The sequence below is a fragment of the Musa acuminata genome, chromosome BXJ1-9 (assembly GCF_036884655.1).
Source record: "Musa acuminata AAA Group cultivar baxijiao chromosome BXJ1-9, Cavendish_Baxijiao_AAA, whole genome shotgun sequence".
Taxonomy (NCBI): Eukaryota; Viridiplantae; Streptophyta; class Magnoliopsida; order Zingiberales; family Musaceae; genus Musa; species Musa acuminata.
In genome coordinates this window covers 1,337,759-1,358,865 of record NC_088335.1, presented here as the reverse complement: position 1 = coordinate 1,358,865, position 21,107 = coordinate 1,337,759, and the positions used below count along the sequence as shown (strand labels likewise).

The following is a 21,107-nucleotide window of genomic DNA, read 5'->3' as shown; positions in this document are numbered from 1 at the left end:
ACTCGCACGTTGGCCGGTGACAAAATGGTGGGTCCCATCGGGCGTAGACTGGCGCGTTTCCGTCGGCCTCCGCCTCGTCTTCTCGCTCGATTTCACCGACTCTCCTATTTTTCCTGTATTTTCTTTTTACGGAGCAATAGATATACTCCAACGACGGCGCAAAATTGGCGCCAGGTCGCGCTTCCCACGTGTGAGTTGGCCTCATATCTGATCCGATTCAATTCCAATAACGAAGAATTGAGCATATATTCGCCCATCGGCCCCTGGATTCCATCTCGGGGCCGCCAGGAGGAGGAGGAGGAGGAGGATTTGGAATTAGCCATCCGGGTGGGACGAGAGAGAGAGAGAGAGGGAGATCGACGAGGAGGAGGAAATGATCCCTTCTTCGTCGAGGAGTAGCGCATCGGATGGCGCGAGGAAGAGAGGGAGAGGGAAGAGGGTGGATTCCTCGGCCTCAGCTACCGCCTCCGCATGCGATTGGACGGACGCCTCGTCGGAGGAGGAGGAAAGGGCCGTGGGGGTCTTCCGGAAGGCCCTGATCGATCGGAACCTTCTGCCCGCTCGCCATGACGATTACCATACCATGAAGCGGTCAGTCTCGATCGCCGATATATCATACCATTTCTGATTGGTTTTTTTTTTGTTGAATGGATCTCGTATGCATGCTAGCGATAGTGGTATTAGGCTTCGATACCAAATTAGCTATATGACACGCGGTTGATTTTTTTCATGTGCGCTAATGGGAGTTTCAGAATTATATGTTTAGTCATGGACCGGAGATTTGATCAGTTTGCAGCTGCAGTTCTTACAGAAGGTGATGTTCTGGGTTGTAAATGATGGTGATTAGATGTCAGATTACTATTATATATATATGTAATATATGTCTATAGAGTCTTTGTGCGGAAACACCACTCAAAGACGAAAGGCTCACTATCGCAAGTAGCAGGGAAGTATAACATAAGAAGCCCTATATGTCCATCCTCAGTGGCTGATTTATCTTCAATCATGCAATTTCTCTGTTACATGAGTTTGCACTGTGATAATGACTTTTTGTCATCGTGTGGTGTTTCTGCACAAATGACTAGTGATTTCTTTGGTTGCAATTTATAATGACTCCCGACAATCATTGTAGGGAAGAGTGAGCTCAAGTCCGATATATAGTTTATGATGGATGAAGTTGCAACATTTGAGCCTCCATTAGGGTGATGTATCATGTAGATAATATATAAGGCTCTTGGTGTCACAGTAAGTTTGCTCCTCTGTGACACGACCCTCTTCACACCCTACAGTGCTAGAAGCCTTATACACTGGGCCACTCCTTTTGTAGTGTTAAGGCTGTTATAAGTAATACAACAGAAGATATACATTTTTTACATCTCCCGATACTAAAGGTGCTGTATTTTTCTTAGATATCTACATAATGAAATTGCATTGAGTAGTCTTCATTCTGTTGTTACTATCAGTGATGTTCAAACATTAAATCATCTTATGCGAATGAATTAACCCTTGGATAGACCTGTCTGCTGAGTTTGTACTTTTGCAGAATTTGCAATTCTTGTAATAGATTCTTTTGCTGCCTCATGTAATACTTGCCCTCCAAATTGTTTTAATTTGCACTGCTGATTGTTGTTTAAATGAATTGTTGCTTCATGTGGTTTATCTTGACTTTGATTGATATCTGCTATTTGTCTCCTAAAAGTTGCAGAATGTAGCATGACAGTTTAGTTCTGCATCAGAAGTTGGAGAAGATTTGAACTAGTTTATAAGGGTTGATAAGTGCACTATTAACATGAGCTTAAGCATTTTGCACTAGTCATTCAGGCTCAACAAGGTTAATATGTTAATCATTCTATCAGATCGATTAATGATAAATAATTTTATAGCGGACCTAGTATTGGACATGGGACATGAGACATGGGCATGGTGAGTAGCCAAAGTAGGAAAAGTGTATCTTAGCACGAAGTACCATGGTGTGATGGCTTCATGGGCCTATGCCTCACATGCACAATGCTAGAATTTGATATTGGCTCATGATCGGATCTTGACAATGATGTTAAACTTCTAAGTGGAGAGATTGTGATATCTTAGTTTAGTCCCACATCAGAAGTGAAAGAAGACCTGAATTGTTTTATAAGGTTAGATGAGCATATTACTATAATTTAAGTATAATCATTTTGAAATAGTGTTTCAGGTTCAATAAGGTTAATGGATCAGTTATCCTATTAGTACAGGTTGTAACCAAGGTATGCAATACCGTACCGTACCGGTGTTTTGAGGTTGGCTCGGTATGGTACGGTACCATGTACCGAGCTGTCACGACCTTAGCTGGTTTTGCCTAAGGCATGCGGCACCCTCGCGCGTCCGTCCGCAAAGGTCAGCCTCCCCGAAGCCTCCCATTGTCCCTTAGGACCAACAAAAGAGAGAACGGGTTAAAGAGAACGCCTCAATCGGGATCCACAAGCAAACATGTCCGAAAAACACTTCATAGACAATACAAATTACAAACAGACTTTACAAGCTCTGAATAGTTGCACAACAAAGGGTAAAATGGTCCATTACAGACCGAAAAGCTCTCGCACGTGTCCACATGACACAACCTTTATTTACAAGCCTAAAAAGGCCACCAACCCAACTAAAATGGGACTTATAAGCCTTCGGCCGCCCCTCTACCTGCTATACAAGGCATGAACATGCCAAAAGACAACGGACAGACATCAACATTACATCCAACATCTTGTTTAAAAGTTTGTCCGTTACATTCTCCCCCACTTATCCCTTCGACGTCCTCGTCGAAGCCTTTGTGAACACTGCAACTCTTCGCCTTTGCTGAGTCTTCAATCTTCTGCTCCAGCTGCAATGCGCCTCCTGGCTCCCAGCTGCTCTCCGCTGCTGTTTCTGAGTAGTCGAACCTTTGATCCGCCATGCTGCTTCAACTCGCCAATGACTCTGACTCTAGTATGGGGTTGGCTGAGTTGTGTTGATCCTTGTCGATTCTTGCGGATCCACCAAATGAAGGAAAAGACCATCTTTTCTTCGCCAGTCTCGAAAAATTTCCACATGCTGCTTGAACTGGGTGGATGCTTGTTGGAGCTTTAACGAGCATCGCCTCGCAAACTTCAGAAGTTTTGGGTCCTTCCTCCACAAAATCTGCTCATTGACTCTTCTTTCAGTTAGTTGTCACATCCAAGTAGGTTTGCATCACTTCCGCTTTCGATTGGCATTTCGTTGGGAAATGAAGCGGACGATCTACTCTCAGTAGCACTGATCACCGTTGGTGAGGATTTGACAACTATTGTCTTCCATTATCTTCAAAGGGTCTTTGAACTTGTGCAGAGCTCCTCTGCTGGATAGATAAGAGAACTGGGGTACTCGGTTTCGCCCATTCTCTTAAGAGTTGAGAAGGCAAAGGTTACTTTGACTTCGCCCGCCTCCTCGAGGTTGTACTTCATGCATCGAGCTGGTTACTGGTCTTCGCCTGCTCTTTGCTCACACTTCTGAAGCACTTGAAGTGTTTGCACTCCTTGCGTTGAGTTAGCTACTGTGATTCACCTTCTCAAAGCCATTGAACTTCTGGAATGCAGGAAGTTTTCACCCCAACTTGGAGTAATTCTCTAATAGATGAGGTCGCCTCTGGGATTGTACCGTCTTCTCCATCAACCCTGCCGCCTACTCCACTGAGTAGCAAAGGTACAACACCGCGTACTGCCTGCTTCGTTCCTTGGTCGTGCACTCTTGCATGACCCGAAGTCCTTCACTTACGGCTATCTTGATGAGAAACTTGTTGACACCGGTCTTACGAAGTTTCTTGGCCTCTGCCCTTCAGCCTTGTCTCGGTACTTGGAGATTGCCTCTGCATGCTCCACCTCCTCGGCCCCTTTCACGACCAAGCGCTCTCCCTCCATGAGAGCAAGGGATCAATGACTTGCACGGAAGTCCCGCCTCTACGGTACCATGGCGCTGCCATGCCCATGGCCCTACTATCCGTCGCCTCGCCTCTGTATCCCTTTTCTTCACAATCAGTAGAGATGTCTCCGTGGCACTCCTCTGAGTCCACCTCCATTCTAACTGATGCTTGATATTGGGTAGCTAAGTCCCTCTGGACTCGTCGTCGCTTCCTCGCCCCTTTCGACCCCCTGCTTCAACACCACTGTGTTCTCCAAGCAGTCCGTTTGGTCGATGGAAAGACAGACTACAACTCCCATGCATGGCCTCTGCCATCACGTTGTAGAGTTTGCACCGATTCTGTTCTCCTTAGCTTCCTTGGTAGCAACGTTCGCTTACTCGACCTTGTCCTTTGACTTGTCAGGCTCCCTTAAGCGAATATGAGCTCTGGAGCAGTCCAACTCTCCAGCTGCTTCGATCATACCTCTGTATGATCAAGTCCCTCCCATGGAACTCACTGGTACTTGCATTCGAACTTTTCCCTTGGTGGAACACAGCCCCCATATGCTGATGACCAAGGCTTTCATCCGATGCAAAATTCGATGCACGCCCGGAAGACCCGCCTCTGCGGTACCATGGCCTTCACTCCTTGAATCCATAGCCCTTCTTGCCGTCGTGTTGTTCATCGAAGTGGAGCTTCCAGTAACTCCCGATCATACCTCCATATGATCTCATCCCTCACGGGACAGATTGTGTGTATCTCATTGCCACGAACTGTTCCACCACGATCCGCTGCACCATGTCGCCTCCTGGTGACATTTCCATTGCATTCTGATCCTTGTGGAATAAACTCGAATTGTGAACCCTCCATGTGTGGCCTCTGCAAATACATCGTAGGGTCCCTTCCACCTTCGATTTTGTTCGCTCCTCTGGCAATCGATCTTCATCCACCCACTCCTGGGTCACACCTAGATGAAGCACCGCTCTAGGACAGTCCGTCGCCTAGTAGCTCTCGAAGTCCACCGACTTCACTGATCTGTGCACCATTGTCTGGATCCTGGGCCTCTGCCCCTACCAGCGCAATCTCCGCTGCGCACTGCTTCCTTCATAGCAACTCAAATGGCAACACTGTGGCATATTCTTCAAGAGTACCCGCCTCTGCGTCCTCTTGCCCAGTGCTAAGGCCCTTCTCAACCCAACTTCGCCTCCGCAAATTGAGTCGCCTTAGTTCCTCCATCAAATGCTTCTTCGAGTTAAGGTGCATGTGCCGCAAAGCTCCCTTCGTCTTTGGCACCATGCAAGATGAGTCCACTCCGTCAGAAAGAAGGACCCATGGAACAACATGATCCTACCCTTGCCTCTGCAAGAGTTCATGTCTTTGACCTCTGTCTAAGGAAAGCACTGTGCTTCTGCTCCATGTTCGAACTTCACTGCTGGCTCCCTTCATGCGGCTTGGGTACTTCGCCAAGTTACACCCAAGTTGCTCCGCTCCTCGTTCTTGCATTGAGTCGATGGTGGCCCTCGCGCCCACCATTCCACGGGTCAGCCCTCCCTTGAGTCCGATCTCCATATCGACTCTAAGTGTGCCTTCATTTAAGTTGCTTCAGGTCGCTCCCCCACTTGATCTCGCAATGCATCCACCAATGCATTCTCTCGAGCGAGATCATGCGGCAACTCCTCGCTGCTTGCTCAGTCCATTGAGCTTCGTGGGGTTGTTGTTTGTGAGGTACTCCTCCTCAATATGTGAAGTCCGTCTCACATGATTCTCCCTCTGGAGTGCTGAGACTTATCCCTCCTGGATAACTATCCCGTTGGAGCAACATCTCTCTTCGTTACGGAGACCACCATCCCCTTGGACTACTCCGATCTGCTGAACAAACTGTGCATTGTTCTGCCTCTTGCAGACGCACTTGCTAGATTACGCCTCCACGTCAATACAGCCACCGCTGCACCCCTCAAGGCCTAGCAACATGCTGAACTCATTGCACACTTCAGCCTCCTACGGACGTATCCTTCACATGCCGAAGAGAAAGTTTCAATGCTCCATGGCGCCGAGTCTCGATCGCCTTGGGATGGCCACGAACATTCCATCGTCCGCATACAAGCCCATGCATGAGTACCAAATTCTTCGAGTTAGCAATTCCCCTCACCTCTGTGAGCTTTGCATAACTCTTTTGGTCGTTGAGCAACTCATTCCACCTTGGATGGTCTCATTCTTGCCAAGCGCCTCGCCTGCCTAGAGCACCATCAAGTATAGTTGTCAACGTTGAGTCGTAGCTTAAACTCAGCCATCCCAACCTTTGTGCGCTCCAAATTCAACCAAGCTTGCCTGTTCTCGTGGTGCCTCTTGCGCGAAGGGTTGGCCATTCCTCTGAATGCCAATCTCGGATGCTCGCTCCTCTGAGCGACTCTTTTCCCTACATCTCCATGCCCGTTTTCCCTCAAACGGTCGCGCGTGTGCTGACTGCCCTCAACGCAGCCCCGCTAGGTCCCCCACGTTTGCATGTCAAGTGTTTCTATGAGTGCTTGTCCCGCTCTGATACCATAGTGTCACGACCTTAGCTGGTTTTGCCTAAGGCGTGCGGCACCCTCGCGCGTCCGTCCGCAAAGGTCAGCCTCCCCGAAGCCTCCCATTGTCCCTTAGGACCAACAAAAGAGAGAACGGGTTAAAGAGAACGCCTCAATCGGGATCCACAAGCAAACATGTCCGAAAAACACTTCATAGACAATACAAATTACAAACAGACTTTACAAGCTCTGAATAGTTGCACAACAAAGGGTAAAATGGTCCATTACAGACCGAAAAGCTCTCGCACGTGTCCACATGACACAACCTTTATTTACAAGCCTAAAAAGGCCACCAACCCAACTAAAATGGGACTTATAAGCCTTCGGCAGCCCCTCTACCTGCTATACAAGGCATGAACATGCCAAAAGACAACGGACAGACATCAACATTACATCCAACATCTTGTTTAGAAGTTTGTCCGTTACAGAGCGGTATACAAGGGTGCACTGTAGCACGTTCCGTCCGATAGCGGGCGATCCGCATACCGGTATGCCATCGGATCGGTACATACCACCCGTACTAGGCGATACCATTCGAAATTGCATATCATGCTTTTATGAATGATTGCCTTAAGACATCCTATCAAGGTATCTCATCCAAGCTTCTGAAAACTTTATAGGGGCTGATGTGAGAGGAGAAGGGGTTGAAGATAGAAGTCTACATACATGGTTCATGTGAATCTGCTGATTTCTATATTTTAGTATCTCCATAGGCAGATTAGTCTGGATCACTCTAAGAATGCATAGGCAAATTCGGATATATAATAAAATGTTTGATGTTGTGTGTTGTTCAAGAAACAAAATGGCTTCATGTTCTTGATTCTGATGCTGCCTATACCTCGAGTAAACTATCAAGTATCAACTATAATGGGATTAATCTATGACATATGTTTATAACATCTAGTAGTTTTAAACTGCAATGTGAATCCATCTGTTCCATACTTAGGATTATATACCTGAGCAATTGATCATCCCAGCCCTCTTCTTCAGATTGGAATGTGCTTTATATATATTTTATTAATGATTGCTACAGGTTTTTGAAGGCACGAGGGTTCAATATCGAGAAAGCAATCCGAATGTGGTCAGAGATGCTTCAGTGGAGGATGGACTTTGGTGCTGATACTATCCTGCAAGTATGAACAAGTGATGATATCCTTCTTTCCGCTTTTATGGTTATGATTATTGACCATCCAAACTGTCATGCCTATGAACTTGTTTGTAGTCCAGTTTCAAACAGGTTTTTACATCATGAAAGAAACAGTTGTGTTCTACATGAAATTTTGATTTGATTGAAGTAGTATGCATAAGTCATACACATAATGGTTTTCCAACATACCTATGACTTGAAATTTTAAAAAGGACAGATAATGCAGGAGACTCCAGCCGATGCAACTTGAAAATTTAGTACACACAATATTTTTCTCATTTCTTTTGAATTGCTAAAATTGACATTTATGATTACCAAAGACTGCCAACGCTTAAAGAAACTTTTGATTTCATATCTCTAATCAAACCCAAAGGGCCACTAGTACATCACCTGTAACAATTAAATATAAACTTCGAAACAATTATCAAAATTTGACAACAACAGCAACAACAATTCAAGAATTCAATAGTTATTACAGGAAGTTGGTTTATTGCAAAATTTACTTATTTTTAAACTGAAAACACTGGACTTCAAGAACCGAGGGCACATTAGACTGGATTTATGGACAACTGATTTCTAAATATACAACTGTGTGATAGATCCTATACTCAGAAATAAGGTTTGACGTACTGAAGCGTAGTGGTACATCGGTACACTCTAATGTACTATATGTTAGTATGGTCGGTACAGCTCGGTACATACCATACTAACAGTTGGTCGGTACATCGGTATGGACCAATAATACAAACCATACCTGGAAACATAAGTGTATTCTTTGTAAAGTACAGGAAACTGAATTTAGTGTTTAAACTTTAAAATTCAAAAAATAAGTAAAAACTAGGATGCATGATACATGCGAATCTTACTAACAGAAAGATGAATTCTAAAGACAGAACAAGTAATACCTCTTAAGCAATAAATATGCAGTGAAACACAATACTGCTTTCTAAGCTGAAAATTCTAGTCCCAAATTCAAAATATATAAATATGCTTTTAAGAAATGAGTGATTACAATTATTGAATAGGGTATTGTTGTTTTATGATAGAACTATTATGATTGTTCTATGTCCTCTTCTATCCTGTTATTATGGAACCAGGTTAATTAAAACAGAGAAGTTAAGCCTGCATTATTCTACAGGGGTTTAATTCTAAACTACCAAATTTTGTGGCTTTAATTGTCTAACTGAACAATGTTACTTAGGACTTTGTGTTCAGTGAATTGGATGAAGTTCTTCGTTACTATCCACATGGTTTTCATGGTGTGGACAAAGATGGTAGACCTGTGTATATCGAGAGACTTGGAATGGTCGACCCCAACAAACTTCTTACTGTCACCACAGTTGAAAGATTTATAAAGTACCATGTTCAGGTGATAGAGAAGATCCTTTCTGAGAGATATCCAGCATGCTCTCTTGCAGCCAAAAGGCATATTGACACAATGACAACAATTTTAGATGTACAAGGAGTGGTATGTGGGTACTGGATTTACCTTTCTAGTTAAACATGAGTTAACATTATTTGATGTGACTGCTGTTTCCTCCTGACAAACTTGATTGTCCAGAACTGGATGAGTGTTGGCAAATTAGCTCGTGATGTTGTTCTTCGAATCCAGAAAATTGACAGTGACAATTACCCTGAGGTGATAAGTGTTGTGGTTACCGTATGACCAGTTTGGTAGTGGACACAAGCAATTTAACCTACTTCTTTCTCATAATACTATTCCTGTTGTTGCAGATACTGCATAAGTTGTTTATTGTTAATGCTGGCAGTGGTTTCAGATTACTTTGGAACACTATAAAAGGCTTAATTGATCCAAGGACAACAGCAAAGATAGTGGTAGATTCTATGTGATATGTCATTACACCCAAACATGTTTATGCTGTAACTTCAGTCATTTACCTAATTTTGCAGGTATTAGGAGATAGATATCAGAATACATTACTTGAATTAATTGAGATGAGGTTTCTATTCTTCCCTTTAAGTAAATTCAGTCACATGCTCTGTGGTTTTGGGTTCTAGACCTAAATGGAAAGTGTTTCATCTTGACTTTGTGTTGATGACAGTCAACTACCTGATTTTCTTGGTGGCTCTTGCACTTGTTCAAACGAGGGAGGTTGTCTTACATCTAATAAAGGACCATGGAGTGACCCTCAGTTCATGGATGTATGAACTATCAAAGTGCTTATATATTTTGATGTCTTAGAAATTACAAGAAGCAACTTTTTCTAATTTCCCTCAGTCTTTCACAAAAATCACCGTTACGATACTCCATGTATTCATCTTCCAGGCAGTTCATTCTGGAATCACAAGCTCGAGAAATAGAGACAATCCAATTGATGAAACGAAATTGACTCGTCAGGTCAAGTCTCATCTCTTTCAAGTGCTAGATGAATTCCAATATTCTGGATAAGACAACTATTCTAATTATGGACTAACCATATTTGCAGGTCCCAATGTATAAAAACAGTAACATTCAATTAAAATCTGATTCAAAAATTTCAGTCTCCCCTATTCAGTCAATTCCTCTGCTGGACACACAGTCAAATCCAGTGTATGAAAATGTGAGTTACCTTGAATGATCTGTCTTCTTTGGCTGAGGTTCTCCATCTGTTTGCACTTGTATGAGAATATTTAAAAAAAAAAAACATGGATTGAATGATTGTGCTTGTGCTTATGCATGTGTTCTGGTTTTTAACATGCACATGTGGATGATAAGATGAATATGTTAAATTGTGTTGCAATAAGCATGCTATTATTTTTTCATCCATTCTTTTACACAGAATGTGTTTGTCATAGGATTAGTAGCCTGCTATATCTGTTGGAAGGCAATACTGTAATCTTCAAGAAATAATTAAGAGTAGAGGAGGGACAGAGAGAAGAGAGGGAGGAAGAGGATTGTAAAATATAATTTCAACCTTTTGCTTTAGAGCTTACAGGGGGAGCATCTAACCTAATCATATATGCATAAGCATTTATTACATATACATAGTTGTGCACTAGATAAATATGAGATAAACCTCTATTTTGAAGCAGGAAAGGCTGCTTTATGGTACTTGCTCTCATTGTTAAGGATGATCATGACTGCAAAAGTTAGACATACTTTAACTATTGAACTGTCTTTATGATTCTTTCAGTGTTCTCCGATCAGGACAAATGAACACTTGCCTTCTAACAGGTCAGCTACTCGAACCAAACTCCGTAATAGACCTGGAGGTACGCGATGCACTTCTATTTTTCATTTTTTAAAGTTCTATGGGCATAACTTTTTATGGTTGTTTGGGAGTCTATGATGCACTTCTATTTTCATGTTTCAAAGTTTTATAGGATTAACTTTTTGTGGTTGTTTTGGAGTCTATGGAGTACTTATATTGTGCAGTGCTTTTAATGCTGCATCCTAGTTGAAGTTTTCTGCATGCTCTTGTAATTTATATTTTTCATCGTTCTTGTTGATTGTCGAAAAGTTAATTATATTAACATTCTAGAATCTTGGTGATTTTACATTCACACATGTATCTACACAAAAATTAATGTCTCTCAATTGTACCATGGGCAGCATGTGATATCACCAAATGGTCATGTGGCATGGGTTTCCATGTCATGCCAGTAAACTATCATCCATGAGTTCCATTAAGGATAGAATCAAAATGTATGCTTTGGAAATTCCACCCCATGTTCAGTTGTGATGACAATCATATTATTTTCCCATTTTTTGGGTCTCAAATGAAACTTAATTTTAACAAATTTTTTGCCTTCTGAATGTCAATATGTCTGTATGACCTTGCTGAAAACAGCTTAGTAGAAAGAGGGAGCAAAAACTTAGTCACACTTCTCTTCTCTAAAACTTGTGTGAGTGGACACTAAGTTACATGTAAATAAAGTATTAGCAAAATCTTACAAGATTTTATTTTAATAATGCCAATAAATCAGAATAAATTTGTCATTGGAAAACATTGTATCTTTAGACCAATTTTCAACCCTTAAACAGCAGAATCTGGAGCCAATAAATGTGACAAGGGTATTAAGTTCACCAAAATGCTGGTTACTGGTAAGCATATTTTGTATGTTTGATCAGCTAATAGTTCCAGTTCAATTAAAAGCTTGAATATAATAAGAATATCAGGTACACCTGCAACAGAATGATACACTTTGCAAATCTGCTTACTGTTAGTACAACACCTAGCATTGCAACTGATCTTTGATCTATTAGGTGTCAAGATGATTAAAGTTTAAACTTGTCCTGTTGTTCTGCCTTTTCAATGTTAATTCCACTTTTGTGCCAAATTGAGTCTCAATTTACTTGCATCATTCTTCAGAAGTTAGCTGCTTTTCAGCATGATGTGCTTAAGGCATCGAACAAACGGCGTCTGTGGCTTTGGTTTTGTCATGAGTTTGAAATCTAAACAAGTACTCTTCATATGTATTTTTTTGTCCTTTTCTTGTAGCATCCATGACCAATGAGCCCCGAGCATTTCTAGATGAACCAACTGTAGTTTACTAAGAAGGGTGTCCCTTTGCAGGTGGTTCAGTTGATAAGTTCCTTGTGTTGGTGACTGAAGCTGTCAGCAAGATCATTATGAAACTGTTAGCAGTTTTGTATGTTTTCTGTAGACTACCAAATGTAGTGGTCAATGTGAGGTCATCAGATCATCAAAGATTAGATCCAGCAAATGCAAATTCTATATACCACCTTACCAGACATGATGTCCCAGAGGACTGTGTCCTACAATTCCTGGAGAGGCTGCAGAAGTTGGAAGAACTGGTCACTGAGATAAACAGAAAACCTACGAGGATTCCTGAAGAAAAAGACATCATGATTCGAGAGTCATTAAACCGCATTCAGTCTATAGAGCATGACCTACAGAAGACAAAGGATGTTAGTACTTGTCTTGATTGTTTCTCTCCCAAATGAATTGGACACTAATGGTTTTACCTTCACTTGAAATTGTTTTACACATGTATTTTCTTGGCTTATATGCCAGTTGTTGGTTCATGCAGGTGGTGAAAGTGACTTCACAAAAGCAAATTGAACTGGAAGAGTCACTGGATATCTTGAGAGAGACGGCCTCACAAGTAGGTTTTCAATCCAAGTAAATATGCTAAATTGACTGTAGAAGTGATAGATGAATAATATTATCACACCATTGCCTTGCTTCATAAGCAAAATTAGTGGATTGCCAAGTTATCCCATTTTTCTCCATTGTGACAGCGGGTTTGCTCCATTGCAACCTTGGTTTTCCTGCTTTCAAATTGCAAAAGCAGTCCTCCCACCAAACACACAATTCCTGGGTGACCCATTTTAACATCCTCAGTTTGCTGGTTTACTGCAGGTCAAGTCGTGCTGGTTTAAGGGCTGTAAATACATTCCTGGAGGGACGTCAGAAGATTCATTTTAAGTATCTCTACAGCATGGAAACGTTGTGCAGATTCATCTGTTGGTATACTTGCTGGTAATCTCAAGGTTTTCTCAATATTTAAGCGGTAGCTTCTCAGCTTTCTGGTAGTTGGTCTGCTTTAGAACTGACCAAAGTAAAGCTTAAGCTTGCGCCATTTACTGCCGAACAATTTATAGAATACAGATTATAGGTCGGTAGAAATAAAGAACAGAATGAAATGAGATGTGTTCACAAGAAATAAACAATGAGCCAATTCTCAAGCTGTACATTCTTCATCAATATTAATGAAACTCAACTGATATGTGATTTGTCACTGTAATTTCTAAAGTTCGCTTGCTCTTTCCAGTCCTGGCAAAGGAGAAAGTTATGAGAGGTTCGCAAAGGTTCCTACTGTTGCTTGTTGTTTAAACATAGAATGGTGAGGGTTTGTGGGTACTTGTGTTTCATATATTCTTTCGAAAATTTCAGTGATTGCATTATGAGTAATGAGTAGTGAACTATTTTTTATCCTTGGTACTTTTGACTTGAATGCAGGCATATACGCTGTACCATTCAGATATACCACACAGGAATAGCATACGTTCAAAGAATTATTCCATGATAAGATGAGAGTGGTTATTGTATATAGGAAGTTTCTATGCTCCACTGCCAAAACCACATTCTTGATTGGATGACTTGCCTTTAATTTTGGATGAGCGTTCTATATGTTAATCTTCTTAAATCTCGGATGCAAGATTTTATGAGGATCCAGCAAATGCAAAAGAGGAGTCTAGAAAATTTAAATTTCTGGATTACATTGATATACAATTATATATATTAATCTTGACTAATATGAATCAGACTCATCGTTTAATTCTATAAATATCTTAAATGAAAAAAAATAAGCATTCTCAAGCTTGATTTTGGATGACCGAGCTGCATGCGTTATAATCACGAAGAACATTAAACTCAATCATGAGTCCGGTGAAGTTACTAACTGCCCATGTCGGAATCGAATAAAACCGAGGGGTGGTTGCCATTTGCGTCTCGCTTTCTTCTTTTTCCTCTCCGGTGTCTGTCTCTCTCTTGGTGTGTGCGCGCGCTGCTCTCTCTCTCTCTCCCTCCCAACCCCTCAAACACCTTCTATACTCTATAATATCAAAAGTGCCAGCCCAATTCCGCTTCCATTGTCGTCCTCCCCCTCTCCTCTTCACCAAATCACTTGAATCGAATGTCCTCCTCCATTCTACGCTCTTATTTACCTAAGAAATAAGCAGAAGAAAGAGGAAGAAGAAGAAGAAGAAGAAGGGGTTTGGTTTATGAATGTACGCAACCAAGCGGGTAGAGGAGTTCCATGGCTCCCTGGAGGGGGCCAACCTCCCGGGAGACACCTGCCACCTCTTCTCTAGCGACCCCAAGCCGCGCCTCCGTTGGACTCCCGAGCTCCACGATCGCTTCGTCGACGCCGTCACCCAGCTCGGTGGCCCCGATAGTGAGCTCCACTCCCTTTATTTCGCTTTTGCCCGGCGTGTGAAGTGACGCGCTATCGCCGCATGTTCTGATCTATCTGTGTCTTCTCATCTTGTTGATTGCAATGCTGTTCCTTCCCCGCTCTAGGTTGAATGAACTCCGCTTCCTATTTCACGCCCCTGTTCCAATGGATGCTTCGATAACCTTCTCGACCTCTAATACACATGTCTTTGCAATATATTGCCAACATTTTGAGAACATCTGAAGCAGTTGAAGAATAAGATTCCTTTTCTTGTACACGCTTTGCCGTATTTAAAGATTTCTTTGGTTCATACAAGAGTTCGTTGCTCCGAGCATTCCAATGGGAACAACTTTCTGGTCTATGCTTATGTATTTACTTAATATTTTGATATTGATGTTCCTGACTAGCCGAAAAACTTGTGCTTCTTTTGCAGAAGCCACGCCGAAGACCATCATGAAAACCATGGCTGTTAAGGGCCTCACGCTTTACCATTTGAAGAGTCATCTTCAGGTCTGTTTCTCAACTAGCATCATTTGACACAAAAGATGTTTCTAGATTGTTATTCTGTGCTTCAATTTGAGGGCTTTAATCTCGTGCCGCTTGTGTTTACTATTTCACAATGCTAATGTTAGGAAACTGAGATATAGCTCAACTTGTATCCAACTTCCATCTGGGCTTTCAATTAAATCTAATTGTCAAATGATTCGATCTTAGCTTACAAATTGTAAATAGTCAACCAAAATGTCTTAACAAGCATCACTAGGGCCTTTTTGAGTGTGATTACTTAGTCACATGTTAATTGTGCTTCCTTTTGTTTTCGACTTTCTATTTCATCAGTGCTATAGTGACAAGTTGTTAAAGAGACAGCAAGTTGTGATTGATCAACAACATTGTCGAACATATCATATATGACTTTTCATGTGCACACTTCTGAAAACATGTGCTTATATGCCTTTCTGACTTAATCTTGCAGAAATACAGACTGGGAAAGCAATCAAACAAAGAGCCTTCTGACAACTCAAAAGATGGTGACTCTCCCTCTCTGCTTTTCACTCCTAGATATACCCCTAATATGCATTTTTTAAATAGGGTGTTAGGGCATGAAGATATTTATTCCCTGGACTAGCTAATAGATACTTGATTGAGTGAGCAATCTTATTTTATCCCAACATGTACCAGAGAAATTAGTAGTTAGAAGTATCAAGGATTTCCAAACTGGTGAATGCTCCATGGTGATCAGGATACAGAATAGTACATCTTGTTGGCACAAATTGGCGGAGCCATTCTGGCAAGGGGAAAAGAAAGACAAGGAAGAGAAAAAAAGAGCAAGAAAAAGGAGGAGAGCCAACAGGGGTAAAAAAGTGTTGGTCAGATGAGGCCATTGGTCTTCCTTCCCATGGCCAGGAAACATTCAATGCTAGTAAAATGCATACCAAGTAACCCAAAACGCTAGACTCTAAACCCTGCACCCTGCGATGACATGCAGTAACATGTTGGTGTCCACATTTGACATGTTTACACCTCATTGGATGTTGAAGACTTCTTGTATTATATTCCTACAAGATCAATGAATAAAAAGAATTGGTGGAGGACCTTTTTGATGAAATCTTGGCTTCGTAACACAAAATGGCCTTCTACACGTTGCCATCTGCCTACATGTTTATGTTAAAAGTTTTGCACAAATATGCTGGACATTTAGAAATATCACAACCAATGATACCTCTTATTGTGTAGTGTTGCTAGTCCTAGGGTTGGTGAAATGCTCATCTTGACAGGGATAAATATAAAGTTGGCTGCTGATTGATCAAAAAACAGAAGATTGGCTTAATTGTAGTCCTTGAACATGAGAACATGTGATTGAATTTGACATGAAGGTTAACTTTGATTCAGTTCCAATTTTACTACATTTGGATGAAGTTTTGCCAAGGTTTGCATGCTGTTACTACAAGTGTATTATGTTTTCTATAAGGAAATATTCTACTGTGCTGTAAAAAGAAAGAAATTCATGATATATATACATATATTTGATTAATTGAGGATTTGCAGCAGGAGTAACAATTAATGTGAGAACAACATTGCATGACAGAAGTGATTTTGGTGATGATACAGTTGCAGCAACATTAACATTGAATCCTTGGATAGTTACCCTAGTTAAATAATTATTATGAACTTAAGTGACAGATTAAAGCAAGATCTCATGGTGTATAAAAGTGGTGCAACAAGGGAGGACCATGCACCAGGTAAAGCTATGGAGAAGAACCTGCCTTACATTATAAGAATATTATAGTAAACCAGACTAAGATTAAGCATTTGATTGCAACTTTAGCAACATCAAATGAAGAATTGACTAATAGATGTAGTGGAAAATATTGATTAGTCATTCAAACATCCAGATTGAAGTGTATAATTCTCACAAATTTGATCTTGATGATCAAAGTATTAGGTAATTCTAGTGTGACTGGGGTTGTTGATACCCCTTTGGGTGGCAGAAAGAATTTATAGGGAAGCTTTATGGCCAATATGCTGGGAAGCTGATGGAAGGTGTTGCTAGGTAAGATCAATGAAAAATGATGGCATTTGTGGTAATTTGGGACCAGAAGTTGTTGATAGGACATTCAAAAATAGCTTGAAGTGGTCCTAAGATGTGTAGAAGAAGATAAATTAAGCTAGAGGCAGCAAAAGGAGAGTATCCAGACAATAGTTGGTATAAGCAATGGGAAAGGAAATAATATTTGTTTAATCATAGGCATGGTCCTTGCAAGAGCAATATCTGCTGGCTGCTGGTCATGGAAAAATAGCATGTGTCAGTGTACCAACACCCCCTACCATAAATCACACAGGTTCACAATACAAGTAAACAAGAAAAGAACAGAAAAAAGAAAAAGAAATGAAAAAAGAGATAAAAAGGAAAAACAAGCAAGTTTCTTAAGCACCTATGTCTCTTCCCCTCCTCCGGACTCCTCAATAGTCACTTGTGAAAGGATTCCACAAAGTTTATCAACAAAACTATTAGCACCAAGAGTTGCAGCATCAAATTATTTAATAGACAGAAGAAGATCATAAATTCATTCAAAAGCTGGACCTGGTTTATTCTCTACCCAGTCTGTCAGAGACCACTGCTAACGCTTGTATCATCTGCTGAAACAAGCCCTTTTTGGTTGTTGTTTTCTCAGCAAAGCAATACATGTGATATGTGCAGCCTGCATGTACCATTAACTGAATATTTGATGTGAACTACCTTAAATGATTAGGCTTGAAGCTCCATGATGTGATTATGCCATACCTTAAATGATTACCCTTTTTATTTTACACATCATGGCTGGTGGGATATTAAGGAGGCTAACTATGTATCATGAAGTAGTGTATGCTCCTTGATGCAGAAATTTTTTGAGATTGCATTCCATTTAACAACAATGGAGCAGTCAGTTGCTTCCCTAATGGACCCCTTGAGTATCTAGTCATCCACATGCATCGATTTGTTTCCACAGGCATGGCTATAGGATTGACAAACCGAAAGAGATCCTCCTAAAATATTAGAGAGATATTTATGCCTTATGTTTCATCTTAGTGGTGCCGTATACATAAGAAAAGTGTCTGGTATCTTGCGAGTGCTAATGCTTATATGAATCCCCAGAAATTATATTCCATGTTGAATAATACCTGGCCAGCATGTGAATGTCTACGACATATATTCAGTTTTAGATGTAGAATAAGTCAGTCTATTTCAAGTTTTCTTTCTCTCGTCTTACCTTAATGACTGAAGGTTCAAACTTGGTAACTCTACAGCTGCCAACTTTGTGGAGAGTCTGGGAACTGGACCACCATCATCTTCACCATTGTCATCATCAAAATTATTGGCTAAAGACTTAATTGAGTAATTTATTCTTCAACAATTTCATGCTGATTTACTTTTTTCCTAGTCTTACATCAACATTTCTATACAGTGGATGTGATGAGGCCATGAGAGTGCAAATGGAACTTGAGAGACAGCTTCATGAACAACTTGAGGCATGTTTCTTCCTTTTTGATGCACCAATGACTTTCTTTTTCTAAACCTTTCTTGCTATAATTTCTCTTATGAAATGTTCTTTAAGGATATTTTTCTGCTGTCATGATGCACATCGCTTTATTACTAAGGTAGGACAATATTGCAGATCTTACTAGATATTTGATGCCACTTTGATATCACAATAAAAAACTTCTAAAGAAATATATATCCAATATAACAGTATAGTGTGCTTCTTGGATGTCTTGTATCGTACTCTCATGCAATAGTAGTCTTATTTTTGGGAATGTCACCTAAGCACAAGTAATATCTCAATTTCATTGATGGTGGCCGACAGTTTCTTAAGCTTGGGAGCTAGGATTTCCCTTTTGATAATATCATAACACTTTTGGGACTGGTGGAATTTGCTTTACCTGTAAATTGTAGTTGCATAAGAAACAGCAAGAATAGTGGAAAATCTTTTGTATTCAAATTTCTTTCATCCTCCGTCTTTATATACAATGAATGATATGTTTTGTGCTATATCACAGGGTGTATCATCTTTCTATTCTCTTTTCCCTTGCTAATCATTTGTAGCTGCTTCATGGCAAATAATTCCTGAGTTCTTCTTGCTTTCCCTGAAAGCTTCTCGTCTAGTTCATACCTTCCATTTCTCAATAGTTTTTTCTTTATTACCTTGCACCAAGTCCCTGAAAGCCACCTTTAGAGTTGATCTTTTATTGGGGCACTCTTTTTTACCAAGGAAGAGGCATTAATCAGCCATTCCATTGTCTGTTTCGTTAATGTTTCATCATAATACTGCTCTGTCGTTTTGGATGTAGATGCTTGTTGGGCTAAATGGCTTCGAGAAAGGGATTCTTCAATGTTGCTTAATCCTGATCACATTCCTGTTATAACCCACTTCTTTTTGCCGGTCAGGTACAGCGGCATCTTCAGATTCGGATCGAGGCTCATGGCAAATATCTGCATTCTATGTTCGAAAGGGCTTGCAACATCATCGATCCAAACCTTGCTTCCAACGCACTTGCACTAGTCAGAAAAACACCATCTCAATTTCCAACAAGCGAAGCCGATGACCGTCTAAGCTTCCTGTGTCAGGCACTCAAACTGCCATCATTGTCGGAGATTGCAATGGAATCCGTTCAACGAAAACCTTCAAACGGAGTAAGTGCAACGTTTGCTGAGTGTTCAGTTGATAGCTGCCTGACATCAACAGCGAGCCCAGGGACAGGAAGGTCGAAGATGCTGGGTCCTCAGGAAGCTGCTGTTGATATAAGGTTCTCATATGTTGGGAATTGATCACTCACGGTTATGGGAAGGAGATGTAAATGATTACGAGCCATGGTTTCCTAGCATTTAATGACGATTTGCTGCTAACTAATAGGTTTATTTTGGTTTCGAAAAAGGAAGACTTTGTAGCTAAATCATTCAGATTCCTGTGGTAAACAGGTCAGGTTTTAATGGATTTGTGAGACGCTAAGTCTCGCAATATTTGCTTTTATGAATGTGATATATGTTTGCATCACGATCCAGCCTAATCCCGTCTAATGGAATAATCCAAATAGAGAACTCTTGATAGGAAATATATTAATGGACGCTAAGTCTTCACCTACGTTCTCTCTTGGACAACAGTCCAAGACTGGTCGTCAGGGACCGTCCCTCCTTAGTAGTTTAAGTGGATAAAATGCTAAGAAGGGTGATACTGGGGCAATTACGAGGTATCTACTCCGAGGTTAGATATAAAAACTAACCCTGCTGTGCCAAGATGTTATCTAAGGTCTGTGTTACACTTCTCGAGGAGAAGCTGAGTGCATCTGCCACATATGTTAGAAGTTTGCTCGGATATAACGCCATGCCTCTAAGTGGTGCTTGGACCTCGTGGAACCCTTTCTCCGCCTCAGGCTAACGAAGGTTCCCTATCGTGGGAGTGGATTATTTCATGAAGTGGGTTGAAGCTAAGCCTCTAGCATCGAGGGCATCGTAAGATAAGAAAAAACACCCGAGCATAGGGTCGAAAGAGCACTGATCGTTGTTGAATCTCGGATTTTGATGATGAAACCAATTGATAAGTGTTTATGAATTGATTTGTGTTTTGAGTGACGTAGGATGCTTCGATCAGGACGAGACAATTAAAGCAGGAAGAATCATGTTGGGCCGGTGGAATATGTCAGAAGATTGGACGTCTAACTGGAGGATCGGATGACGTATCGACAGAATGCTTCGGGTCATGGATTTAGGCATCGGGCTAAGAAGAGCGGATATTGCTCCAAATATATCGGAGTTGCAGAGGTCAACTAGCCGATTGGGCAATAGGTTGCAAGAGAGGACGATGCACCGAAGAATCGGACAAACCGTCGATGGACCAATGACATGCCAGACAACATGATTCATGCTTAGTAATAATTGTCTAGATCAAAGTGTGTTTTATATATGCAGGATTAACTATGATAGCAAGGCATGAAGCAAAATAAAGTCCCGGAGTCAAAAACGTGATTTCGTTGGGAGTTCGAGAGTTCGTTGGAACTCCAGACGTTCGTCGGAAGTTCTACAAGAACCAACCGAGAAGTATAGGAGCTTGCCAAAGAAGCTCATCGAAACTTGCCAAAGAAGATCGTTGTGAAGTCCAGGAGCTTGCCGGGA

The 21,107-nt window shown here is 41.2% G+C and overlaps 2 protein-coding genes across 2 annotated transcripts; both read left to right on the top strand.

The window, feature by feature from the left end:
• Nucleotides 1–162: 162 nt before the first annotated feature.
• On the top strand, nt 163–13,309 carry LOC135592336 (phosphatidylinositol/phosphatidylcholine transfer protein SFH9-like). The gene is made up of 13 exons (XM_065081730.1): nt 163–591; nt 7,484–7,583; nt 8,799–9,065; nt 9,159–9,236; nt 9,332–9,433; nt 9,509–9,558; nt 9,661–9,760; nt 9,885–9,956; nt 10,045–10,158; nt 10,732–10,810; nt 12,115–12,470; nt 12,593–12,667; nt 12,925–13,309. Exons 1-13 carry the CDS (start codon nt 374–376, stop codon nt 12,988–12,990), a joined length of 1,677 nt encoding a protein of 558 aa, XP_064937802.1. The 5' UTR covers nt 163–373; the 3' UTR covers nt 12,991–13,309.
• Nucleotides 13,310–14,012: 703 nt separating this feature from the next.
• On the top strand, nt 14,013–19,968 carry LOC135592335 (protein PHR1-LIKE 2-like). The gene is made up of 6 exons (XM_065081729.1): nt 14,013–14,461; nt 14,895–14,971; nt 15,435–15,489; nt 18,248–18,335; nt 18,406–18,469; nt 19,386–19,968. Exons 1-6 carry the CDS (start codon nt 14,293–14,295, stop codon nt 19,764–19,766), a joined length of 834 nt encoding a protein of 277 aa, XP_064937801.1. The 5' UTR covers nt 14,013–14,292; the 3' UTR covers nt 19,767–19,968.
• Nucleotides 19,969–21,107: the final 1,139 nt, after the last annotated feature.

Excerpts from the sequence above, each read along its gene's own strand:
- LOC135592335 (XM_065081729.1), top strand. The coding sequence starts at position 14,293 with ATGTACGCAACCAAGCGGGTAGAGGAGTTCCATGGCTCCCTGGAGGGG. Across the intron at positions 15,490-18,247 it reads TTCTGACAACTCAAAAGATG|CTGCCAACTTTGTGGAGAGT; the intron begins GTGACTCTCCCT and ends GTAACTCTACAG. Across the intron at positions 18,470-19,385 it reads AGCTTCATGAACAACTTGAG|GTACAGCGGCATCTTCAGAT; the intron begins GCATGTTTCTTC and ends TTTGCCGGTCAG.
- LOC135592336 (XM_065081730.1), top strand. The coding sequence starts at position 374 with ATGATCCCTTCTTCGTCGAGGAGTAGCGCATCGGATGGCGCGAGGAAG. Across the intron at positions 7,584-8,798 it reads GTGCTGATACTATCCTGCAA|GACTTTGTGTTCAGTGAATT; the intron begins GTATGAACAAGT and ends AATGTTACTTAG. Across the intron at positions 10,159-10,731 it reads CAAATCCAGTGTATGAAAAT|TGTTCTCCGATCAGGACAAA; the intron begins GTGAGTTACCTT and ends TGATTCTTTCAG.